The sequence below is a fragment of the Halichoerus grypus genome, chromosome 5 (genome assembly GCF_964656455.1).
Source record: "Halichoerus grypus chromosome 5, mHalGry1.hap1.1, whole genome shotgun sequence".
Taxonomy (NCBI): Eukaryota; Metazoa; Chordata; class Mammalia; order Carnivora; family Phocidae; genus Halichoerus; species Halichoerus grypus.
The window spans coordinates 380,172-403,839 of record NC_135716.1 but is presented as its reverse complement, the minus strand read 5'-3'; the positions used below and the strand labels follow the sequence as shown (position 1 = coordinate 403,839).

At 58.7% G+C, this 23,668-nt stretch overlaps 4 protein-coding genes across 8 annotated transcripts in view; 2 read left to right on the top strand and 2 right to left on the bottom strand.

The window, feature by feature from the left end:
• Positions 1-605: 605 nt before the first annotated feature.
• Positions 606-3,864, bottom strand: TMEM276 (transmembrane protein 276). 4 transcript variants are annotated; one of them, XM_036105910.2, is made up of 3 exons: positions 3,756-3,864; positions 1,617-1,900; positions 606-1,411 (listed from the first exon to the last, which is right to left on the bottom strand). In XM_036105910.2, the coding sequence occupies exons 2-3, from the start codon at positions 1,707-1,709 to the stop codon at positions 926-928; spliced, it is 579 nt and encodes a 192-aa protein (XP_035961803.1). In that variant the 5' UTR covers positions 1,710-1,900; positions 3,756-3,864; the 3' UTR covers positions 606-925. The 4 variants fall into 4 exon arrangements, with proteins under 4 accessions (XP_035961803.1, XP_035961802.1, XP_035961804.1 ...); XM_036105909.2 differs by lacking the exon at positions 3,756-3,864 and adding an exon at positions 3,119-3,362; XM_036105911.2 differs by lacking the exon at positions 3,756-3,864 and adding an exon at positions 1,958-2,358 and having other exon boundaries at positions 1,617-1,737.
• KIFC2 (kinesin family member C2) lies at positions 3,373-10,331 on the top strand. Its single transcript, XM_036105781.2, has 18 exons — positions 3,373-3,552; positions 3,790-3,868; positions 4,043-4,203; positions 4,324-4,462; positions 4,627-4,751; positions 4,835-4,900; positions 4,989-5,117; positions 5,532-5,609; positions 5,722-5,836; positions 5,914-6,023; positions 6,436-6,544; positions 6,633-6,790; positions 8,550-8,654; positions 8,736-8,857; positions 8,950-9,073; positions 9,196-9,325; positions 9,424-9,680; positions 9,770-10,331. Exons 1-18 carry the CDS (start codon positions 3,454-3,456, stop codon positions 10,022-10,024), a joined length of 2,361 nt encoding a protein of 786 aa, XP_035961674.1. The 5' UTR covers positions 3,373-3,453; the 3' UTR covers positions 10,025-10,331.
• Positions 10,332-10,373: 42 nt separating this feature from the next.
• FOXH1 (forkhead box H1) lies at positions 10,374-13,550 on the bottom strand. Its single transcript, XM_036105903.2, has 3 exons — positions 12,199-13,550; positions 11,753-11,857; positions 10,374-11,664 (listed from the first exon to the last, which is right to left on the bottom strand). The coding sequence occupies exons 1-3, from the start codon at positions 12,370-12,372 to the stop codon at positions 10,843-10,845; spliced, it is 1,101 nt and encodes a 366-aa protein (XP_035961796.1). The 5' UTR covers positions 12,373-13,550; the 3' UTR covers positions 10,374-10,842.
• A 1,124-nt stretch (positions 13,551-14,674) lies between these two features.
• Positions 14,675-23,668, top strand: part of PPP1R16A (protein phosphatase 1 regulatory subunit 16A) — a 35,217-nt gene continuing 26,223 nt past the window's right edge. For both annotated transcript variants that reach the window (XM_036105888.2, XM_036105887.2), the window contains exon 1: positions 14,675-14,814. The gene's annotated coding sequence lies outside the window, so the exon portion shown is untranslated. The remainder of the gene's footprint in view (positions 14,815-23,668) is intronic.

The window sequence follows — 23,668 nt, the reverse complement described above, 5'->3', positions numbered from 1 at the left end:
CAGGTTTGCGTGCACGCCAGGAGAGAAACCCTGCCGGCCACTCCTGTCCTCTTGCGTGGGACCAGGTGTGCTTCCACAGCACCCAAGCATAGCTACTCCCTGAGAAAGGGCTCCGGACCCCGAATTTAAACCACCGTCCTGCCTAATCCCGGGGTTGGAAACTGAAGAGGGGTCCACTGTGCAAAGTGAGGGTCTTGGAAAATCAGGACTTGCCTTGCATAAGCCTGAGGGCAAATGAGTACATGTCAAATCAGCTCTGAGAGGGAATATTAATTTCCGAGGACAGCTGTAATACAGGTATAGTACAGTCCTCCTCTGTCTCCACCCCAACCGGCAGCCGGTGAAGGTCACTGTCCTGGAGGGCCACCTGCCAGGCTGTACAAGGATATTCAGAGCTCGACCATGTCACAGGGTCCAGGACTAGGTCTTCTCAGTCTAGGGGCCCTCCTGACAAGGGTGCCATTAGGAGGTCAGGCTGAGTGAGGCCCCAGGGCTAGTTTCAGGACATCCCTTTTTTTGCACAAGGAAACCAGTTGCTGCGCTGGAGCTTTAGAAAGCTCAGTGGAGGACCCCTCGATCCCTTTCAAGAATGGGCAGATTCCATATTCCTGCTGTATCCCTAAGGTTTATTGGAGACCAAGCCTCTCTCTGGACCCCAAACCACGGCCCGACCAGCATCAGGCCCCAACATGTGCCTGGGGCCCCATCTCCTTCATTCTGGTCTAGGCGAGTGCCCACACTCAGCCAGAGGGACAGTGCCCAGACTCAGGGACCTGAGCATCCTGACCAAGGCATCCATCACCCTGCAGCAAGCTCTCTTTGGGAGGCAAGAGAGTCCATCCTAGGGGAAGAGGCCCACAGGAGCAGGCCTGTGGGAGTGGGACGTGTAGCCAGGGCAGAAGCCCCACCTTGCTGTCTCCAAACATCACTCCCACTGCAGGCGCTGTGTGTGCAGGGCTTGGTGGTAGGCCCAACTGCCTGCAGCCAGGGCCCAGCGACAGACGTCCTCCTTTGGTAGCAGCAGCAGTCTCTCTTCCTCTAGCCGGCTCAGGAGGCCTGCAGCACCCAACATTGCACCCCCCCACATTCCGTAAGTGTTGGCTGTGAAAACGGCCACAATGAGGATGGTTACTGCAACCACCAGCACCACTGCCTGACTAGCCACAGAGCGGCCCTCAGCACCAAGGTGGTCACCGGCCACTGCTAGCACCATCCCTCCTCCCAGGAGCAGGTTGGCAGAGGAGCGGTCCCCATTCACCCAGTGGAAATCGAAGGCCAGAAGGGGCAGGCCAATGACAGTGGCCACCCAGGCTCCAGCAAGACAGTCTTCATCTGTGCCCAGCCCTGGGGCCAGCATGGTGGCAGAGGCCAAGGCCTGGAGCAGGAAGCCAGCAGCGGCCCCTCGACTTGCCTGTCAGCACAAAGATAGGAGGAGGTGTGGGAAAAAAGAGGCCAGGACCTTCCTTTAAGCAGGGAAAGGTCTGGGGGTCTCATGCAACCCTGGCCCTCAGATTCAACCTCCCACCACCCTCTCTGTGATCCGGGGAACTGGACCTGATGCAGGTCCTTGCAGTTTGGGAGTGGGACACATCCCTGCCTCACCCCAGTGTACTCACCTGGGCAGTGCGCACGGCTGCATGCAGAGACACCACTCCCAGTGCCAGGTGGGACAGGGTCGTGCTCCACTCACTCCAAGGCTTGGGGGCCATGGCACCTCGGGTGGTAGTGAATGTGAAACTGGAAGGGGATCCAAAACGTTGGAGAGGAAGAAAACGCAGAAGCCGGCGACCAGGAGCCCTAAAGGCGACTCTCCTGGACTCCCAGGTTCCAGAACCCCATTTCTAAGTGTTGGGATAGGCTCATTCGAAACTTTCCGGAGCCCTGGGACCACTAGACGCAACTGTGGGGAAGAAGAACCTAGTTAGGCCGGGAAAAGACAGGAGAAAGCGAACCTGACCTGGGTGGGCGTGAGTTCTGGGGCCCTGGAATCCAAGTGGGGGTGCCGGGCCTCGGGGAGAGTCGCGCGCAGGCCCACTCGACCTGGTTCCTGCGCTCGGGGAGGCGCCGTCTTCGGAACCTGGCCTGGAAGGAGCTACAGCGCAGGCCCTGAGCGGCGTCTGAGCTGCGAGGCCCCGACGCAGCGGCGAGCTGTAGGCCGCGGTCGCCCACTCCGCCGCCCGCCGATCGCTCCCTCGCTCCCTCGCTCGCGGGCTGCTGCCGGGTCTCCAGCTTCAGCCCAGCGTTGGCCTGACGCGAACCAACGAGAGGAGCGGAGGCTAGAGAGGTAGGAGGGCGGGGCCTGGGGAAGGGGGCGTTCTAGGAGAGCCAGACGAGGTTGTGAGGGCGGAGAGGGTACTAGGAGGAGGGAGCTCTGTCCCACGATTGGGGTATGATACCCAAGCGGTTTGGAGGGATCTGTGGTGAGGGGAGCGGCTGTGAAGGGAAGGGCCAGTAAAAGGGGCGGGTTGAGGGCGGAGCTGTGAAGGGGAGAATGGGCTGTGAAGGGTGTGGGCGGGGCTGAGAGCGGTGTGGGCGGGGCTGTGAAGGGGTCTGGGCGGGGCTGAGAGGAGAGTGGGTCTGGGCGGGACTGGGCGGAGCTGGGAGGGAAGGGGCTGTTGCAGGGGGCGGGGCTGTGACGGGGTCTGGGCGGGGCTATGAGGGGGGTCTGGGCGTAGCTGGGAGGGAAGGGGTTGTTACAGGCCGCGGGGCTGGGCGGGGCTGTGATGGGAGGGGCTGTTGGGCGGGGCTGTGAAGGGGTCTGGGCGGGGCTGAGGGGGGAGTGGGTCTGGGCGGGACTGGGCGGAGCTGGGAGGGAAGGGGCTGTTGCAGGGGCGGGGCTGTGACGGGGTCTGGGCGAGGCTATGAGGGGAGGGGGTCTGGGAGTAGCTGGGAGGGAAGGGGTTGTTACAGGCCGCGGGACTGGGCGGGGCTGTGATGGGAGGGGTTGTTGGGCGGGGCTCTGAAGGGATCTGGGCGGGGCTGAGAGGGGAGGGGCTGTTGCAGGGGGCGGGGCTGTGATGGGGTCTGGGCAGGGCTGAGAGGGGAGGAGGGGTCTGGGTGGGACTGGTCGGGGCTATGAGGGGAGGGGTAATGTGGGGATGGGAGCTTGGCCTCCTACCAGCTGTGGGCTTTAAGGGGCGAGGGCGATAGGGTCCTCCGCGGAAGGCTGGGAAGGATTCCGAGGAGGTGGTGTGTGGAGGCCGTGGGCGTTCTCAGCCTGGGGTCTCAGTGAAGTAGGGGTAGGAGGCGCGGGGCAGGTGTCCGGGTGTGGCCCCGGGGGCTCCTGTTCCTGGCACCCCCTTTCCTCGGGCGCGCGGCCCCCACCCGCGGGAGCGGGGCCGTGGGGGCGGCCTCCCCGAGCATGCGCACCGGTTTTGCAGCGCGCGGGCGCGGAGTCGGGGCGCTGGGACGCGGGGCGGCGCGAAGCGGGGCCCTCTGCCGCCCCGCGCTCCCATGTACGCCTTCTACTCGCTGCTCATCTACATCTTCTACAGCCTCTTTCGTAGGGATGGCGGGGCTGCGGCGGCCGGCGACCCCGGGGACCCCGCCCAGGTGAGCAGAGCGGGCGCAGCACGTCCGGCGCCCCCCTTCCTGAGAGCGGGTTTTGCGGGCCCGCGCAGCGCACGTTCCCGGGGCGCTGACGCTGGGGAGCGGGGGCCGTGCGGAGGACCCCGTCTCTGTTGTGCTGTTGGAAGCGGAGACCTCAACTCCCTTGGCCCGGGTCTCGGAGGGAGGGGGCCCCCCAGGCTGCTTACTGAACCCTCAGAGGTCCCGCTGCTCTCTCCCCAGAGTGCGGGTTGCCAGCGCGGTCGCCGCCGCCCCGACCAGCCCCCGGCAGAGCTGTGGACCGAGCTGACAGGCCTGGTCGGTAAGTGCTGTCGGTGAGCCGGGAGCGCTGCGTCCCCGGGGCCAGGAGGGAACCCCGCCGTCCGAGAGAGGAAGGGGTGCCCGTGACCTCTCTGGGAGGGAGGGACCCAGGAGGTGCCTTCTGGTGGCCAGGCCTCCGACACGTGAGCCACAAGCCTCGCTTTCCCGCTGCCAGGCCTCACTGGCTGCTCCGAATCTGAGGATGGGCCGGAAGAGGGAGCCGAAGGCCGCCCTACCGAGGTCTCCCTGGAAGAGGCTCTCGTGCGTCTTGCTGAGTTCCTCTCCGTCCAGCTGGGGGCGGAAGAGAGCTTCGGGAACCCTCCCGACCTGACCAAGGTGAGCGGGGCTGAGGGTCCTTCTCCAGCTGATCCATACTCTCTCCACAGTCCTTTTGGTCTCCCCGTGCGTGTCATCACCTCCGTCTCCTCTGCTCTGGTTGTTCTATGTCCTTTACAGCCGAGCGATGTCCCCCCACTGTTGACGGTGACTGGTCAGCTCTTGGCCCTCCTGGCATGGATTCGGAGCCCCAGGGGAAGGCAGGCCCTGTCCCAGGGGACTCAGCCAGCCTCGGAGGCGCAGTGCCCCACTCCTGCTGGTGCGTAAGGAGTAGTGAATTGTAAAGGGAGTGTGTGGAAGGAGTGAAGCCCACAGAAACTGAGTGGCCTGCAGTTCGGGGTCCCATGCCCAGCCTTGTTGCCGAGGTGTCCTCTCCTTCAGGTTAGGGGCCTCATCAGTCTTAACTGGTCCACCCCACCCCAGGATCCCCGTCTCAAGAAGAGAGCCCTTCCCTTTCACCAAGGGATGAGGCCCAAGGGCAGAACCCTCCGCAGTTGGAGGAGGACCAGAGGGCTTGGCAGCGGCTGGAGCAGCTCATCCTCGGACAGGTAAGGGGTCCAGAAGGCAACAGGGACTGGGGTGGAGGAATTGGAAGGAGATGCTCCACCCTGTGCCCCTCCCTCCTTCCCAGCTAGAGGAGCTGAAGCAGCAACTAGAACTGCAGGAGGAGGAGCTGGGCCGGCTGCGCCTGGGAGTGGTAAGGTTGCGGGGTGGGACTCCAGGAGGGTGACAAGAGAGGTGGTCCCAACTTTCAGGTGAGTCTTGAGGGCTTCTCTCTCCACCAGGGGGCAACAGACTCAGAGAAAAGGGTTCAGCATCTAACCCTGGAGAATGAGGCTCTGAAACAGAGCCTGAGCCTCACTCGGGACCTCCTGCTACACTGGGGCCCTGGCCCCTCCACCAGGGCCCCCCAGGTATCCTCCTTAGCTGCTACCTCTCCTGCAGTCTGGGGCTCCTGAACACCTGGCTACCTGCAACACTGCCCAGGATCTAATGCTGCTGGAACCCTCTCTGACCTTTTGGGACCAGAGCCCAGGATGGGGAGGGAGGGGGGTGGACAGGCCCTGGGATGGTCTGTGCAAGGAGACCAATGCCCATGGGAGAACATCTCTGCCCTGTCCTGTGGCTTTCCAAGTGACTGACCCCAGGAGAGCAGAGGGACTTGGGGGAAGGAGTCCTGTATAAAGTTGGGAGACGTGGATTCATGACGAGCTGTGCCTGCCCCTCTCAACTTGACGTCCCCATCCAGCCCAATGGGGCTGCTGGCGTGCCCCTCCTGTAGTTCGCTCCTGGCTCCGCAGCTGACCTGGCTCCCACCCTTCCTGCAGGAGGAGGCAGAGGCATTGGTGGAGCTCCAGAGCCGGCTTCAGGAAGCCCAGGACACCACGGAAGCACTTCAAGTCCAGGTGGGCACGGAGCCCAGGGGCCGGGAAGGCTGGGCACCGGGAGGCAGGGTGTCTGAGGCAGGGCCTGGTAAGTGCCCTGTTCCCCAGTGACAAGGGTGGGTGGGTGGGACAGCTCGGGGTGCAGGAGGTGCAGCTGCAGGGCCTTCGGGGGGCCCTCCGGCAGCTCCAGCAGGACACCGAGCAGAACTGTAGAAGGGAGCTGCAGCAGGTGCATGGGCGGCTGGCAGGTAAGGGCTGGGACCAGAGGGCTCGCGGGAAGGCCATGGGGTCAGGGCTCTCCCTCACAACAAACTGTCCCCGCCAGGACTTCGGGCACGGATGGCCAGCCTGCGTCAGGGCTGTGGGGACCTCCGAGGACTGGTCAGCACATTCACCCAGAGCTGTCAGTGTTCGCTCAGTGAGGCCCGGGGTCAGGTCAGGACCATCTGCCCCCTCTCCAGAACATGGTCTCTGGGCAGCCTGGTCACTGTTCTTCTGTGGGGAACCCTTATTCTTTCTTTCCACCCCGGGGAGCTGTCTGCTGTAATGGAGGTGGTAGGCTCTGGAATCAGAACAGCTTGTGAGCTCACACACCCTAGGTGTGATCTCATTTCTGGGTCTCATTTTTGTTGGTGCAAACTGGGGTGACAGTAAACCCCCCACAGGATTGCCAACCCTGGAGGAGACGGATGTCTTTTTCCCTGATTCTCCTCAGGTTCTGGGTCTCCATCCTGGGTCCACGAATGATGCCCCTAGGGGCCCAAAGCCACTGAAAGTTATATCCTCAGCAGTCCCCCCCCCCCAGCTCCTCGACTGCACCCACTTCCTCACATCCCTATTCCACCAGGTGTCCTGGGCCCTGGGGGCGCTGTCAGCTGGCGGGGCTGGGACTCAGCTCCCTGAGGAGCAGCAGGGGCCCCCAACTGGATGCCCAGGGCGGCTGCTGGAGCTCAAGGGTATGGCAGGCTTGGAAAGTGGAGGAAGTGGGGCCTCCCCATGCTTTAGGGCCTGGGAGGCAGCCCACTGATGTGATCTCCATCCCAGGAAATATCCGTGTGCTGTGTCGGCTGAGGCCAGGGACACCCTCCAGCCTGGTGAGCTCGGAGCCTGGCCCCAGTGGCACGGTCACCACCTGCTATCGAGGGCGCCAGCGTCGCTTCCGCCTGGACTGGGTCTTCTCTCCAGAGGCCAGCCAGGAGGAGGTGATGGTCCGCCCTCGCGCCTCTGTTGTCCTTCCCTCATACTGCCCCCGAGTCAGAAGAGGCTCTGGGTTCCCCTTCATCTGCCTTCCCGGTGGCTGAACTCCAGAGAAGGGAAGGGAGCAGGAGGTTCTGGGAGGCAGGAATGACAGCCTAGCTGGGCACCTCCTTTCTTTCCAGAATTTTCCCTTTACATTCTTTGACCAAGCTCTGCAGTTCTAGTGGAAATAAGTCTTCTGGTTTAACGGAAAGGTTAACATTTTAAAAACTAACTTTTTTACCAGGAAATTAAGGAAAATGAACTTGTCTGAGATGATAGCCACTGCTCAGAGAGCGGGCTGCAGAGCGTGGCTAGGGTGGGGACAGTGCTGTAACCACCTTCCTCCGGGCTTGCCGGCCGCTTACTCTTTCAGCCTTGGTGGAGTGGGCTGGCTGTGAGGGCAGGCTCCCCTCCATGCCTTGTGGCCAAGGAGGCAGTCGGGGCGCAAGGGCGAGTGGGTGGTTTCCAGCCTCAGTGCTCTCCTGAGAGCCCACTACAGATCCCGCTCTCCTTCCCTCCTCCCCTTTCTTGCCAGGCCCAGCTCCCCACCTTGCTTCATATGCTCCCTGTCGCTGTCCACATAGACTTTGGTATTAGAACTTCCAAAGCTCAGGAAATAGAGGCGATGGAGTAAGGGAGACGCCTAGCAGAGATTCTGACCTGTGTTGGCCTCACAGGGACACAGTGTGAGGAGTGCCTGGCAGGTGTCCAGGGCTCCCTCCCCCACTTCCTGGAGTACCACAGCTGTTTTTCACTTGTCTCTCTATCTCACACACTTCTGCTGGTCTCAGCCTGCATCCCAAACTTCAGCCCTGTGCAGGCCCCCCCATCTGCTGCCTTCCGGGCAGTCCTCTGACAGGGCCCTCCAATTCAGTGTGTCTGAATGAAGGAGCCAAAGGCATCTTTCACTGAGCCTGCTCACCTGTGTTCCCCATCCGTGCAAGGGCACCACAGTCCCCCATCAGTCACCCTCAGTGCTTCCTTCCAGTCATGGAACCTTAGTGACCTCACAGGCAATTCTGGTTCTGCCCTCATTGCTGGCAGGGAACACGTTAAGTAGAACTCGCAGGCTACTCCGTTGGCAGCCACCTTCTGGCCACAAAAGCTGGCCATGTCATTGCTCAAAAGGCTGCTGCTGGGGTCCAGTTGCCCACAGGATATAAGTCCCAGCGCCATCTCCTCCTCAGCCGCCTCTCTGTGTACCCTCACAGGCCAGGGTTCCAGTGATCTTGACGAGCCACCGAGGGCTGCTCACTTGTGCAGCCCTTCTGGGCTCATCCTTTGTGTGCCCAGTGCTGCTCTAGTTCTCTTGTACATGCTCCCCTTGAACGCTTACGACAGGTGGCACTGTAGTCGTCACCTCACAGAGGGAAAACCTTAACCCAGAAGGACGATAGATGCTTTGCTTCCCATCACACCTGGGGTTTGAGCCTGGCAGCCAAGCCCAGCATCTGGGCTCTCGGCTGCTGCGCCCCTGGGCCTCCCAGGTGGTCCTCAAAATTCCAGTGCTCCGTGTTGCTTGCTCTTTCTTTCTGGCACATCCCTTCCCTTCTCTGCCTAGCAAATTCTTGCAAATGTCTCCTCCAGGGAGCCTGCTCAATTTGTTGGGAGATCCTCCTTTCCACTGTGCCCTCCTAGAGCCGCCCTCCCCGGGGAATCAAGCTTCATTCGCACTGTGTCCCGGGTCCTGGGGCTCAGGACCCTTCCCCCCTCCGACCCTAGGTCTTCCGGGAGCTGGAGCCAGCTGTGCTGTCCTGCCTCCGAGGCTACAGTGTCTGCATTTTCACCTATGGTCAGACGGGCACGGGGAAGACCTACAGTATGGAGGTGGGAAGGGGAGACCCGGGGTGGCTCCTGGGGCCAGGGGCTGGGATCTGAGTCTGATGTGGCACCCCACCCCGTCCCCAGGGCCCACCTGAGGACCCTGGCATAGCTCCTAGGGCACTGCAGTCACTGTTCCAGGAGATGGGGACCGGAGGGCAACACCGTGTGACTCTCAGCATGGTGGAGATCTACAATGAGGCTGTCAGGTCAGGGCCATGCTACAGCACCTTGTCCTCACCCTGTGCTCTTCCAGTTACCAGGGGAACCTCAGAAACCAAGCCCTTCCCTTTCTCACCAGGGACCTCCTTGCCCCAGGGCCTCCAGAGCGCCTGGCCGTGAGGCAGGGCCCAGCAGGCCAGGGGGGCATTCAGGTGGCTGGCCTCACCTACTGGGATGTGCCCAACCTGGAGACCCTGCACCAGGTAAGGCTGCCCAATGGCAACGCAGCCCCTCCCCCTCCCAGGAGCTCTCCAAGGCACCGTCTGTGCTCCCACCTAGGGACGCAGACCCTGCAGCAGGTAGGTCCTATTGCTCCGCCCTCCAGATGCTGAGCCTGGGGAGGAGCAACCGGGCCACCGCCGCCACCACCAAGAATCGGCACAGCTCTCGGTCGCATGCCTTGGTCACGCTGACACTGCGCACGGCGTCCCCACCTCGCGGGCCAGGCACTGCGGGTACCGAGGCGCGCACCTCAGCCCCGCGGGTGGGGGGGGAGAGCTCGCAGCACCCGAGACCAGGGCTCCCTCCACGTCGGGCTTGCTCGCCCCTGCAGGCACCCTGCACCTGGTGGACCTGGCCGGATCCGAGCGTGCCTGGAAGGCGGGGGCGGCCAGCACGTTGCGGGGAGACCGAGACGGCGCCCAGCGTCTGCGGGAGGCCCGGACTATCAATCGCTCGCTGCTGGCCCTGGGGGGCGTGATGGCAGCGCTGCGGGCCCGCCGGCCACACGTGCCCTTCCGCGATTCGCAGCTCACGCGCCTTCTGCAGCCTGCGCTGGGACCTGGCGCCACCGCGGTTCTGCTGCTGCAGGTGGGCCTCGGGCTGCGGCAGGCACGGGGTGGTTTGCAAGCCAGGCGCCGCCCGCTCAGGGCCCGCCCACCTGCGCCGCTTCCCCGCAGATTTCCACGCGGCCCGAGGATCTGGGCGAGACCGTGTGCTCGCTGAAGTTCGCCGAGCGAGTGGGCCAAGTGGAGCTGGGGCCAGCCCGGCGCTGCAGGGCCCCGCGCTCTGGGACGCCCTCTTCCCTCAGCACCGACACACCACTCACCGGGACCCCCTGCACTCCCACGCCGTCCCCCGGCAGCCCTCCAAGTCCCGGCCCAGAGAGCGACTCCAGCTCGGCCCTTGGGACCCAAAAGAACATGCCCTTGTAGTCTGGAGTCGCGCCTCTGCGGGCGGAGGCAGCAGAGCTCTTACACCCTCACAACCTCCTTGACCTCTGGGGGCCCACTGCCCGCCCCCCCCCCAGAATTGGTTCCCTTGCCCCATGAGTATTTAGCGTAGGGACATGATTGCCTCTCCCTCCCCCAGGCCCTCAGCTCCCTCCTTATCACCATTTGCTGTTATCGCAGCACACAGCAGGGGATGCCAGAACCGTGGGAGGTAGACCCCGCCAAGTGGTTTTCCCAATCACCACCCCATCACCAAAAATCAGACTCGGCATTAAAATGTTGTCTACTCCTTTACTGTTATCTTCCCCACTACCACCACCAAAACCAAGCAGAATCTTGATTTCCTTTCCCCAAAAAGGTGCTGCTACCTCATTCCCAGGCACATGAGGGAGGACAGGACTTAAGGCTGGAGCCACCATTTAGGTTCTCCCTCCCCCAGCCCGGAGCCAGGGAGGGGAAGTGACACATGGTGATGGATGGATGGATGGAAAGAAGGATAGACCGACAGAGAAAGTGGAATCAGGAAGGGGCTGCTGCAAGGAAAGCCCCCACTCTTTCCAGTCTTGCCTCTGGGGGTAGGAGAGGCATGACTGACCATCAGGGCCAGGCTGGTGCCTAGCTGGACCCCAGCCCTTTGTGGGGGAGTCCAATAAACACCGTGGATTCTCAGCACGCTGGTGCCTGGCATTTCAAGGCTGCCGTGGCCACAGACACCTCTTGGACCTCTTGGCCTTCGTTCCCCAACAAGCCAGTGGTGGCAGGAAGGGAGAGGAGAGGAAAGCGCCCCTGCCCTGGGAGCCTCACAGGCTGTACCAGGAGAGTAGCCAGCCTGGGGTGGAGGCAGCTGGATCTCGGGAGTGGCTAACCCACACATCATAGATGCTCTTGTTGGGTGGCACCCCCTGGAAGAGGGCATCTAGATCCCAGAGCAGCCCTGGGGGGCCATGAGTTTCAGGGGCCACCCCCCAGTAGGCTGAGCTGGTTGAAGGTGGGCACTGGGGACAGGATGTGGGTGGTAGTGGAGCTAAGGGCATTACCACATTGGGAGTGTAGATGGGCAAGTAAGAGGTGGGCAGCTGCCCCCAAAGTGAAGCCCTGTGACTCCCACCGGACAGTCCCCCGGGATCTGGAGAACCCTGCAGTAAGTGGAGGGGCCAGGCTCTGTGCTCAGGGGAGAGGGGCGAGGGCCTGCTGGTTCCGCCCTGGGAAGTCTCCGCATCTGCTCTCCTGGGCCCGGGAAGGGGGCAGAGGGGCCACAGAGGCCTCTCAGAGGGCAGGGGTGGAGTGGGCATCACCTTCTCCCCACTGTGCCCAGAGCCTGCTGGACCTGGGCTGCTTCGTGGTGCCCCCTCCCTGGGGTCCCCTAACAAAGACTTTATGCTGAAGCCCTCACTGGGTGGCGGCTGGGGACTGGGCTGCGGCTGGGGACTGGGCGGCCGGTAGGGCCAGCCGTGCAACACGTAGGGGCCCAGGTCCTTGGCGAAGGCTCCCCGCTCGCCCCGGCTCTGCCAGCGCCGGCACAGGGCCGTGTTCTGCAGCCGCAGGGCCTCGGCCGGGATCAGGCTCACGTCGACTGCCCAGAAGTTGCCCTTGGCCTGGGGCTTCGCTGGATCTTTAGGCACCTGGAGGGGGTGGGGAGGCTTGGGTGGGGCCGTCCGACCCCAGACACTCGGGATTTCCGCCCCAGCTCCGACCCTCGCCCTACCCCACCTTGCGGAAGCATCGGTTGGAGGAGAGGTTGTGGCGGATGGAATCCTTCCAGCCCTCGTAGTCTTCCTTGAAGAAGGGGAACGCGGCCTGGACCTGACGGATGATCTGAAACCACCGACCGACCGGCCAGTCGGCCCGGCGCGGCACTGTGAGCCGGGACGCAGAGGGGAGCAGCGCCGCCCCTCCCCCACAGCCGGGCTGAGGGGCGTCGCCCCCCCCCAAAGAACACCTCTGCGCCCGAGCGAAAAAAAAGCCCCGAGGGAAGGGTCCTGCCTGAGCACCTCGGCTCTTTCCCCTGGTGCCCAGGCCTGGACTGGCCCCACTGGCTCAGCTGGGTAGGGCCAGGTGGGGATGGAAGCCGGAGTCTGAGCCTAGGAGTAGGTGGGGGACGGGTCTGGCGAAAGGTCCGATTACCGAGTGTGAGGGAAAATGGGGGTCCCTCTCACCTGGGCCAGCTTCAGCCTGCGGGAGGGTGCGGCCTGGATCACCAAGGCAATCATGGCCAAGTAGGTGTAGGGGGGCTTGTCATGCCGCAGGTATCTCTTCTTCCTCCTCTTGGGGGGCTGGGAGGACGACTCCGACCCAGGAAGCCCCAGGTGTGGGTTGCTGCAGGGTCCCATGCAGGGGGAGGCACGCACCGTGGGCAGGGGCCTGGCCCCGTGGAGGCAAGGCAATGGGGCAGTGCGCTGAGGCAAGGCTGGGGGCCTGAGGCCGGCGGGCCTGGCGGGCCAGACCCTTTATCATTCGGATGGAAGGGGGAGGGGAGGGGAGGCAAAGGGAGGGAGGAATCGGCGGTGGGGGAGGGGAGCGTGCGGAGGACTGCCACAATTAGCAGGTTTCAGTTAATCTGGAAGGGAGGGGCAGGGAGGATTCCAGTGGGGGCTGCAGGCGGCCACCCAGGCCTCATTCCTCACCCCTGGGCTGCCTTCAGCACCCCCTACAAGCTGGAAGGAAAAGCCTTTGGAAGGGGCCTGTGACCTATGGTTACTTTATCCTGTCTGGGCTGGGCTTCAGGCTCCCATTTAATAGCTGAGGGAGTTGATTTACCCAAAGTTGACCTGCCAAGAATGGGTGGGGCCTGCCCAGAGTTCAAGGCTGAGCAGCTTCCGGACCTAGATGGTGGTCAGAGGGCTTCCTGGAGGAAACTTCAGGAACAAAATAGGGACACAGTTAATTCAAGGAATTCTCCCAGGGGCTGCTGCAGGGCCCCAGTGGATTCCAAAGGCCTTGGAGGCACTTTCCTCCCCTCCCTGGTGCCTGTTAACAGTGGGAACTGACCAGCTCTCGTTATTCATTGTGCACCTCACTGGCTCTAGGTGAGCTGGACCTCCCTGGCCCCACAGGGCTTTTTGGAGGCAGAGTTGCCTCCCTTCTCTTTTGGTCCACTGAGTCCAAAGCTCTGAAGGTTGCTACCCAGGAGGATGCCCCTTGTTCTTCTGGGGCACTTGGACAGTGCTCCTGGGTGTTTGTGTGTGTGGAGGAAGAGGTCTCTTAGCTGGAGGGGTTTACTGGACATCTCTTGGGGCCAGGCCTTGAGGATACAGCTTCATGGGTCATAGTTCCTGCCCAGGGGAGCATGCAAGGACCACCTGGCTTCACCCTGGACAGGAGTGAGAGCACAGGTGTGTCGTGTGAGTATGCAGGAAGGCTTCCCAGGCAGCCACAGGGCCCTGAAGATTAGTCTAGGTAGAAGGAGATATTCCCCAGGCAGGTGGGGGTTGGCCTGAATGGAGGAGAGGCACTCTAGGAAAGTGAGTGGAGGCTCAGGCTGGGGACGCCTGAGGGGCCAGAACCCCCTGCTCAGGCCTGGCTATAGCGTCTGAGGGTTTTAGCAGGCACAGGACCTGCCCCAGAAGTGTGGTCCCAGAAAAATGCCTCTGGCAGGTGCCCTGAGACTCACTGGTCCTCTCAATTCCCAGACCCTATTCTGTCCCCTCACCTTCTCTCTGGCCATCTGATCTGTCAAGGCCTTTGAGTCAGTCAAGGCCTACGGTCTGTACCATGACCCAAAGCCCAGCCCTGCCCCTTACCAGCAAGTTTGCCCAAGGGGGTATTGGGCCCAGGACACCAGCAGTGGCTGGTGCTGGTATCAAGGCCCCTAGACCCAAGGGAAACCACAGGAGCACACTTTATATCACTCTACTCCAAGAATTCAACTTTTCTTGGGTAGCCTCCTCCCCCAACATTATACTCTTAAATGGTTTAAAATCCGCAGCATACGTAGGTAGCCAACCGGTGTTAAGGCGCTGAGGGAAGGCATGAGTGCGGGAGGTGCGCTGGGGCGGGAAGTGTGGGGGCGGAAACGGATGAGGTAATGCGGAGTACCACACTGCCCGCTCCACTCTCAGACGTCCCGTGGATTCCTCGGAACTCCTGTCACCCCTTTCCGTTCCCGGAGCTCTGGTTGACGGGGTCCTCGTGCCTCCCCGTGCTCTTACTGTCTACGGCCTCCTAACCCCGCTGCATTAGCAAAGAGGGCCTTCCCTCCAAGTCTTCAGCCACCACGTCCCCTCCACGGGTCCTCCCTCGCTTGGTCTGACGTTCGAGGCTCCTTGAGTCCGCACTATTCCTATGCGACCACTCTCCCCCGCCCTCCTAAACCGCCACCTCGGTTCCTTCCCATGGCGCCAAGGCACCGGGTCCTTCCACTTAGGTATGCTTTTCCCTCCGTCCGTGATGACTCTGCTTTGTCCGCTGAACTTCGACTATTCTTTAGAAGCCCAGCACAAAGAGATGGCCACCCTCCCGAAAGCCTTTTGACTGCCTGCCCCTCCCGCCCCGTCCGCGCCGAGGATGCAGCGGCCACCGAGACGCTCACACAGCACCGCCGGCAGCCGTGCTCTCGGGGAAGGCCCCGCCCCCTGGCCGATCGGCCACGCCCCCGGGCTTCCGTGGGGCTCCGCGGCTTCCGGCTTTGGGCCGCGCGGGCCGGAAGTGTAGCGTTGCCATGGCGAGAGCCGGGCGCGGGGCCCGCCCCCGCGGCGCCCAGAGGAGCGCGGGGCCGACGGAGCGGTGGCCCGCATCTGACCGGCTGCGCTGCGGCGCTGTGCGCGAGGCGGAAGGTGAGGCGCGGACTTCCGGGGCCTGCGGCGGGAGCGGAGGCCGGCGGAGGAGGGAGAGGCCGCGGGGGGCGCGGGGGGCGCAGAGCAGAGCGGGGCCTCCTCGGGAGCCCTGCCCGGCCAGCCCTCGGGGAGGCGGGCGCCGGGGGCGAGTCTCTGCAGGCCCCTCCTGGGCGCAGGGTGCTACGGGTCGGGAGCGGCAGCCTGTGAAGTGAAGGCCGCCTGTGGGGCTTTTCACCTTGATCTGCGTGTGGAGCTGTTTCCATTTTTGCAACCTGTTGGTCAGGTCGGCAGCGCTAGACGTCTCTGCATTTGCAGCCGGGAAATTCGGGCCGGCGGAGAAGGGACATGCCCAGGCTTTGTGTGGGCTTTGGAGCGAGGCCAGACGAGAAACTGGAGCCGCTCCGGGGTTCCGGTGACCTCCCGTGTGAGGATCCTGGGCGCCACCTCGCAGACCAGGGTCAAAGTGAGAAGCACCAGCGTGTCCCAATGCCCGGACCGGCGCTCCAGGCCGGTGGGGGAGGATCCGGGACTGGTTGGGGCCCCTCAAGGCCCTGGAGCAGGGGCTGAGGCAGCCGTGGGATTATCTCCATGGGTGCAGAGAGCCGAGGCACGTATGGAGTCATTCCAGGTTGAGGGACGCCGGAGACAGGCTAGCCCTCCTCAGAGCCCTGGCCTTTTCTTCCTGATCTTTAACTTGGGGGTGGAGCTGGCTGTGGGAGCAGCACGTTGCTCTTCTCAGTCCCTGTCTTGGCCCAGCAGTGAGCCCTCGTGGGTGTCTTTGCTCCCCCGTGTTCTCCGGGCGGCACTGGGGTTGTCCTGAATCCCAGAAATGTGAAGAGGCCTCTGCTCCTGGCTGTGCTGCCTAGTTCACTTCAGGGGTGTGAGGAGAGCCCCAGCCTGGGGCCCTGCGGCCAAGTTCTCTAAGGGGCTAGTGGCTGCCTGAAGGAGACTGCACAAAGGCTAGCTCTGGGCTCCTCATTGTGATGGGTGTGTCGCCCTTTCCCTGCTCCCCAAGCTCTTGATCAAAGCTGGGATGGGGAAGCTTTAGAAGGTGCTTCCTTCCTTCCCTCCCTGTGCGTGGGCTGGATTTCCTCCCTGTTGGCTGGAGCCTCCTCCCCGGGCTCTGCTGTTCGGTCCTAGCCTCCTCTCTCACCTGCTTGGGGTGTGCCTGGACTTTGGTCTCCCCTGACAGCAAAGGGCTGGCAGGTACCTGGGAAGAGGGTTCCTGATTCTGTGGACTCAACATTGGGATCTGTGTTCTAGGGATTTCTGTCTTTGGTCTCTATCAGCAGCCTGTGTCCATTCTGTGCAGTTTTGGTACTTCAATGTGAGGTGAACCCCCTGACCTCTGGTGACCTAACACACCGAACCCAGGCAGGTATCTGGCTGGGTGGACTTTGACGGCAATGGTAGCAGTTCATGTGTCCCCCCTCTTCCTGGTCACCGGAAGACACGCAAGATTAGCGGTTAATGTTGTTGGCTTCTTAGGGGGAAACACCACAACTATCACAATCACTTCCGAGAGTGCCCCGCCGAGAGCACGTGTCCTGAACACGCTGTGAAGGCGCACACACGAGCTGTGTCTTTCCCCAGTGTCCGCTTTATTCAATCAGAAAGCAAGGTTAATATAAAGCAGGTTTAGGATTCCAGACTCAGTGATACTCCACCATGTGATTAAGTTGGCTTCTTATACGGCACACAACAAACAAGATAACAAGGGGGTAGGGAGTTCACAAACCAAACACGAAGTCAGTCTGTGGGCGGCGGCTGAGATGAGGTCTCAGTCAGGTCCGGGTCAGCTCTCGGCACTTACCGCTCCTTATGTTCAAGCAGGGAAGCATCTCGGTCCTGTTGGGAGATCAACCGGGCAGAGCCTTGGGCAGCCACTGCCTTTCTGAAGTGGTCAGACTGAGGGGGTCTGTCTGTCTAGAGGGGTCAGGTCCGAAGAGACTGATAGTTTGCTGCAAAAATCCTCCCCTTTTAAAGGGATCTAACGGGTCTGGGGCCCTGCAGACGTCCTCTGCTTCTGCTGGTTATCAGTGCTGGGGTGTGAGCGGATGCTGGACGTGGCAGGATCTCGTGGCTGCGGTACGTTTACCTGCTGGTGTCCCTGCTTGACACAGGCTCCTGCTCGAGTGAGTCCCTACAGCCCCCCACTCTAGTGCCTCTGCACGGTTACTCGTTAGCCCAAGCAAGACATCTGGGAGGCTGTTCCCTCACCTCCAGGCTCTCTGAGAACTTCATCCTAAATATCCTTGATTCTGGCCCTTCCTGTCCATCCCTTCCACCAAATAAATAACCTGCCTCTGTGGCATTACCCTCGGATTACAGCACTTTCCCCTGAATAGTCTTGGCTCTGTCTTAGCCCCTTGCCCCCATCCTTCTCACCTTAGCGGGATTGATCTGAAATGCAAATCTAATTCTTTTTTTTTTTTTTAAGATTTTATTCATTTATTTGAGAGAGTGAGAGAGAGAGAGAGAGCACATGAGAGGGGGGAAGGTCAGAGGGAGAAGCATACTCCCCGCTGAGCAGGGAGCCTGATGTGGGACTCGATCCCAGGACTCCAGGATCATGACCTGAGCCGAAGGCAGTCGCTTAACCAACTGAGCCACCCAGGCGCCCGCAAATCTAATTCTTGTACTTTCCTTCTTGAAATACTTCCTCACAGACTTCTGAATAACACTCATCTGCCTTTACCGACTAGCAGCCATCCTCTGTCCCCCTCACCCGCCCCCTGAGCACTTTTCTATGTGTGTGTCATGCTGCCACCATACTGAACCCGTGTGGTGGTGGAAGGGAGAGAGCAAACCTCCCCCCACCCCTTCCAAGCTCTGTGGCCTTGGGCAAGGCTTCATCAGCACTACAGGCTGAGAGGAGGACAGAGATATGGGGCTCGTTAGCTCTACAGATGCCCAGGGGCGAGGGTCCCACAGAGGAGGAGGAGCTCAACTGCTAGGAACCCTGTGAGGGCAGTTATGATAAGGTCTGATGGTGGATGTTGGATTCTGGGCTGTGTGCTTTCTTGGCAGCTATGACGAACCCAAAGAGTGAACAGATTTGTACTGGCAGAGGGGCACCTGGGAGCTGAGGCCACGGGGATGGAGCCTGCAGACTAGTCTTCAAAGAAGTTTCACTGTGAAGGAGAGGAGTGTGTGGGGGAGTGGAGGGTTGGAGTTGGCTTGAATGAGGAGGTCCATGGAGATCCAGAAAGATCATGGAGATTGTGGCCTTGGGCAGAGGAGTGACTGACATCTTCAAGATCCCAGGCCGATAGAAGGGGCTGGGCTGCAGAGTGGAGGTGAGGGGTTGGGTGGTTGTACTGTGAAATGGCTTGAAGAGCCCCATGCTCAGCCCTGTCTTGCCGTGCCGGGATTCCCTGAGACCTGGGTCATTCTTTGATGTGACCATTGTGGTTTTGTTGATTTTGGGTGATACGCTATGTAAGCTTCACACCCCGGCCCTTCCCCCCCCCCCCGAAACCTTTTCCTGTTTTGGAAGGAAGGGAGGATGGTGTGGATGCAAGTGACCCTTTGGGAGCCTCCAGGCCTCAGATGAAGGGTCAGTCTCCTGCTGAGCCCTCCCACTGTCCAGTAGGTTTGAATGTCCCTCCCTGTGCAACAGGGCACAGGGCAGAGCCTTGCCATTGCTGATGGACCTCCCATTTTTCCAGCCCTGACTTACCTGTAGACACAACTGAGTGATGGTCTTTTTCATCAGACCAGCTCACCCACAAGCTCAGAGGCTCCTGGGTTAGAGTCTAGACTAGCCCCCCAGTGCCAGGAACCCAGTTATTGAGCACTTCCTACAAGTCATGCACTAGGCTCAGCTCTGAGGACACAGCAGGACACAGTAAAGGGCATGTCAAAAACTAGAACAGTGTGGGGACCCTGGGTAGCTCCGTCTGTTAAGCAGCAGACTCTTGATTTTGGCTCAGGTCCTGATCTCAGGGTGGTGAGAGATCAAGCTCTGCATCAGGCTCCATGCTCAGCGAGGATTCTGCTTGAGATTCTCTCTCCCCCCCTCTGCCCCTCCCCCACACGCAGGTGTGCGTGTGCACGCACGCTCTCTCTCTCTCTCAAATAAATAAATCTTAAAAAAAAATTAGAGGGACGCCTGGGTGGCTCAGCCGGCTAAGCGTCTGCCTTCAGCTCAGGTCATGATCCCAGGTTCTGGGATCAAGTCCTGTGTGGGGCTCCTTGTTCAGCGGGGAGTCTTCTTCTCCCTCTGCCCCTCCCTACCTGCTTGTGCACGCGTGTGCACTCTCTCTCTGTCAAATAAATAAATAAAGTCTTTAAAAAACAATTAGAACAGGGTGAAAAGAGAGTGACAAGGTAACCGCAGAAGACCTCTAAGGAGGTAATATTTAAATTGTGATCTGAGTTACAGAAAAGGAGTGAGCTATCCTAAGATCCATGGAAGAACTTTCCAGACACAAGGAACAGCTAATGCAAAGTGGGAGTGATGATGAAGATGATAGCATCAAACATGCGATAGACCAGGGGTTGGCAGGGTTTTTTTCCTGTGAAAAGCTGGATAGTGGGGCACCTGGGTGGCTCAGTTGGTTAAGTGTCTGCCTTTGGCTTAGGTCATGATCTCAGGGTCCTGGGATCGAGTCCTGCATCAGTGAGCCTGCTTCTCCCTCTCCTTCTGTCCCCCCAACACCGCCCCCCCCGCTCGTGCTGTCTCTCTCTCTCTCTCTCTCTCTCTCTCTCGATCTCTGTCAAATAAGTAAATCTAAAAAAAAAAATGTACAAGCCATTTTTAGCTCATGGGCCATACAAAACCAGATGGCAGGCAATAGTATGCCAAGCCCTGTGCTAGATACCAGAAGTACTGTTAACTCGTTGAATCCTCATAAGAACCTTATAAAGAAAGTATGATTATCATTCCATTTACAGATAAGGAAACTGAGGAAAAGAGGTCAAGAGACTTGACCGATCTCCTCAGCTTCTTTCCATTTCAAACCCAAGTCTGGTTCCAAGCTCAGCTCCCAGCCACTGTGGTACCTGGAGCTGGAGGCTTCCAAGGTGTAGAAGCAGGAAGCAGGCCAGTGTTGAGTGGGAAGTGGAGAGGAGGTGTGCAAGGAGATGGCAAGGTGAGCAGGGGCCAGACCATGCAAGCTGTGGAGGCCAGGATAAAACTTTCGGAATGTGTACTTTTTTTTACACCAAACTTTATTTTATTTTATTTTTTAAAGATTTTATTTATTTGACAGCGAGAGAGGGAACACAAGCAGGGGGAGTGGGAGAGGGAGAAGCAGGCTTCCCAAGGAGCAGGGAGCCCGATGCGGGGCTCGATCCCAGGACCCCGGGATCAGGACTTGAGCTGAAGGCACAACCGACTGAGCCCCCAGGTGCCCTGCATGTTTACTTTAATGGAAGCAATTAGACCTTTATGATATTGAAACATACTTCCTTTTATCAACTGTGGGTCAAAGGAGGGAGAAGCCAAGTGCATTGGACGTCTTGTGACTACCTCAAAGGGTGAGAATCTATAAGTTCCCAAGGGGGTGGATCTGAGCTTTAGAAGGACGGAGGCAGTGCTTTTAGCCAAGGTATTTGGAGGGTCTCTGTGGATGGTGCCAGTTGAGTCTTAATAGCGTCATTAGTACATCCAGCTAAGCCCGAGGATTGAGGATGGTGCGCGCAGTGGAAGTGTCGTAAAGCTGGCTGGACAGCACAGAGCTGTCACAGCACCTGGCCAGTAAAATGAGTTCCCTGATCATTCTGAAGTTCAGGGGGGTCCCTGGATAGGAGTAATCTTTTCTAACAGAATTTTAGCCACAGAAGAAGCATTAGCCTGTCTGAAAGAGCAAGCTTCAGTCAAGGGAGAAAACATACAAACCATAAGTAAAACATATTTATACCCATGAGATGGGAAAAGCTGTCTGAAATCCACTTGTGTAAATAAGTTTCCCTGGATTATACTTTGGACAGGTGGGAAGAGCAAGGTGGGCACTTTTCTGCATCCTTTCCCCCACCAATATTGGTTCATGAATGCTATCATTCTGTCAGTAGACCAATAGTTAAATGCATGTACAGAGGGAAGTAGTGCGCATTTTAGAATTTCTGGTGGGGCTGGATTGTTATTTGGTCCAAACCAGAATTCTCTTCTTATTGAGCCAATAATAATTACTAGATTTCTAAGACTGCTTTTCATCTCTGGGGCCAGTTCTTGGATCTCTCTTGTCAACTTTTCCAAATCATCATTTGGGAGAACATCCCTTTGGACCATGACAGAGGTCTGGCTATTGGTTTCCTTGAAAGCAGCATTTTTTGACAGAAAAAGCAGTGAGGTGGTTTCCTTCTGGCCTCCAGGGAGTCGAGTCTGGAATGCCCAGGAAACTTAATAATAGCGGGAGCAGCCAGCAAAGTATAGCATGTAATACATTTTGGACATAGGAGCCATTTTAAATTTTATCCCCATTGTAGGTGAGGAAACCTGTCTGTTTCCATAACATTCCAAAGTCATGAACTATCCCAAAGGCTCACCAACCACTGGTATAAATGTTTATGGTTTTACTGTTGGCTGAGGTGCAGGCTAAAATAAGGGCATGGAACAGCTTGTGTGTTGAAGTAGCCAGAGGTCAAAGTGCCCTCTCAGTGACTTCAAAAGGACTTGCAATAGCATGCCCAGCACCATACTTATCATTTTCATCCTTTATTTTTTTTTAAGATTTTTTTATTTTTTAAGTGATCTCTACACCCAACATGGGGCCCAAACCTGTGACCCTGAGATCATGAGTCGTGTGCTTCACCGAAGATCATGGGGCGAAGATCATGACCTGAGCGGAAGGCAGATTACTTAACCCACTGAGCCACCCAGACACCCCGGGGTTTAATTTAGAGCCTCAGAAGACTTAACTTTGTTTTTTAATTAATTAATTAAGTAATCTCTCTGCCCAACGTGGTGCTCCAACTCCCAACTCCCAAGCCCTGAGTCCAACTCACAAGCCCTGAGATCAAGAGTCGTTCTACCAACTGAGCCAGCCAGGTGCCGCAGAAGAGTTAACTTTAAATTTTTATTTATATTTATTTTTTTAGCGAGAGAGTGTGCTTGTGGGTGGGGAGGGGTAGGGGCAGTGGGAGAGGGAGAGAGAGTCTTTTTTTTTTTTTTAAAGATTTATTTATTTATTAGAGAGAGAGAGAGCAGGAGACGGGGCAGGGGTAGAGGGAGAAGCAGACTCCCTGCTGAGCAGGGAACCTGATGCTGGCTCGATCCTGGGACTCCAGGATCATGACCTGAGCCAAAGGCAGTCGCTTAACCAACTGAGCCACCCAGGCGCCCCGGTAGAGAGAATTCCTAAGCAGTCTCCATCTCCTGACCCTGAAATCATGACTTGAACCAAAATCAAGAGTCCGACACTCAACTGACTGCGCCACCCGGGCTCCGAAGAAGACCTAAGTGTAAAGGGGCAGGTTTTAATGGGTTCAGGAGAGGAGCCAGTGGGGAGAGGTTCAGAGGAAATGGAAGTCTGGCAGAGAGGACAGAGGAAAACAGCAGAGGTGGGCCTGAGCACTAGTAGTCACTGTGTGTGCAGACAAAGAAGATGGGGAAGGGGAAAAGAGGCCTCAGAAACCATTTTGACTCCTTTCAATTGTTTGTTTGCCTCAGTTAATTCAGAAATAGTATTTTTCAAGGAGGCATACTTACTTAGAATCCTGAAAACATTTAGAAGCCTCAAGATACCATTTAAAATACACGTCCCATTCAGGTTTTTCCCCTTTTTCTTCCTCCCTCTCTCCCTCCCTCCCTCCCTTTTCTCCCCATAATGGCCATTAATGTTCTAAATTACTTTTGGGTAAGTCAGTCCATTTGCTTATAAATGAGCATGTGGAGAGACCATAGTTATTTATTTATTTATTTATTTATTTATAAAGATTTTATTTATTTATTTGACAGAGAGAGATAGTGAGAGCAGGAACACAAGCAGGGGGAGTGGGAGAGGGAGAAGCAGGCTTCCCGCCGAGCAGGGAGCCCAATGCGGGGCTCGATCCCAGGACCCTGGGACCATGACCTGAGCCGAAGGCAGACGCTTAACGACTGAGCCACCCGGGCGCCCGAGACCATAGTTATTTAAATGTAAAACGGGCAGAGTCCCAGTAGGAAGGACACCCTCAAAGCATTTTGATCACTGGGATCCAGTTTCTTAGGGGTTTTTCTATAGAGCAAAGAGAAGAATCCCTCAACGGTGCAGTTTCAACGGGAACAGCCTGGCTCCAGGAGTCAGACCAGAGGCCAGCACGGTTCCAGTAGGAAGAGTCCAGTTCCAAATAGGAGTTGGACTGAAGACCAAATGGGTATTCTCAGGAAAAAACAAGGCTTTAAAACAGATCTTGCATAAGGCATGGAGAGCAGAACTTGAAATCTAGGAGAAAACTTACCCTCAAACTCCAGGGTGGGTAGGAAAGCAGTACGCTCAGTTGGCTCTGTGGGTCCAGCAGCCTCGGAGTTGTTGGGAGTCTTCTGGATCTCACTTCTGATCACAAGTAATGTTAAAAATAAAACTGCCGGCTATTTTACCAGCGGAAATGGGTTTATTCGGGAACAGCAGGGAATGGCAACCTGGAACAAGCAAGCTCTGGCAAATCCACAGGCAGGTCTGCAGAGCAAAGGCGAGCAAAGCTCTTTTACAGAGGGGAGGGGGACCTGGGAGGCCCTGCTGTCGGTCAACAGTCCGGGAGTAAACGGGGAGCCGGCAGCGCAGTGGCTTCTCCTCCTTGGCCCCGCGGCTGCCGGGGGAGCAGGAGCGCTTCCTCCTTTCGGGCGGGGCCGGTGCCGTGGTAGCTAAAGCAGCCGCCGCTTGGAAGCCCCCCTGGTGTGTAGTTGACGGGAGCGCGCCCCCTGCTGGCC

Bases quoted from the DNA above. Each gene is read 5' to 3' on its own strand.
- TMEM276 (XM_036105910.2), bottom strand. From the start codon at position 1,709: ATGGCCCCCAAGCCTTGGAGTGAGTGGAGCACGACCCTGTCCCACCTG. The intron at 1,412-1,616 runs GTGAGTACACTG...TTGTGCTGACAG, and splicing joins CAGCCGTGCGCACTGCCCAG to GCAAGTCGAGGGGCCGCTGC.
- KIFC2 (XM_036105781.2), top strand. From the start codon at position 3,454: ATGTACGCCTTCTACTCGCTGCTCATCTACATCTTCTACAGCCTCTTT. The intron at 4,901-4,988 runs GTAAGGTTGCGG...TCTCTCCACCAG, and splicing joins GCCGGCTGCGCCTGGGAGTG to GGGGCAACAGACTCAGAGAA. The intron at 6,024-6,435 runs GTCAGGACCATC...CTATTCCACCAG, and splicing joins TCAGTGAGGCCCGGGGTCAG to GTGTCCTGGGCCCTGGGGGC.
- FOXH1 (XM_036105903.2), bottom strand. From the start codon at position 12,372: ATGGGACCCTGCAGCAACCCACACCTGGGGCTTCCTGGGTCGGAGTCG. The intron at 11,858-12,198 runs GTGAGAGGGACC...CGGTGGTTTCAG, and splicing joins GCAGGCTGAAGCTGGCCCAG to ATCATCCGTCAGGTCCAGGC. The intron at 11,665-11,752 runs GTGGGGTAGGGC...CACCCCCTCCAG, and splicing joins CCAACCGATGCTTCCGCAAG to GTGCCTAAAGATCCAGCGAA.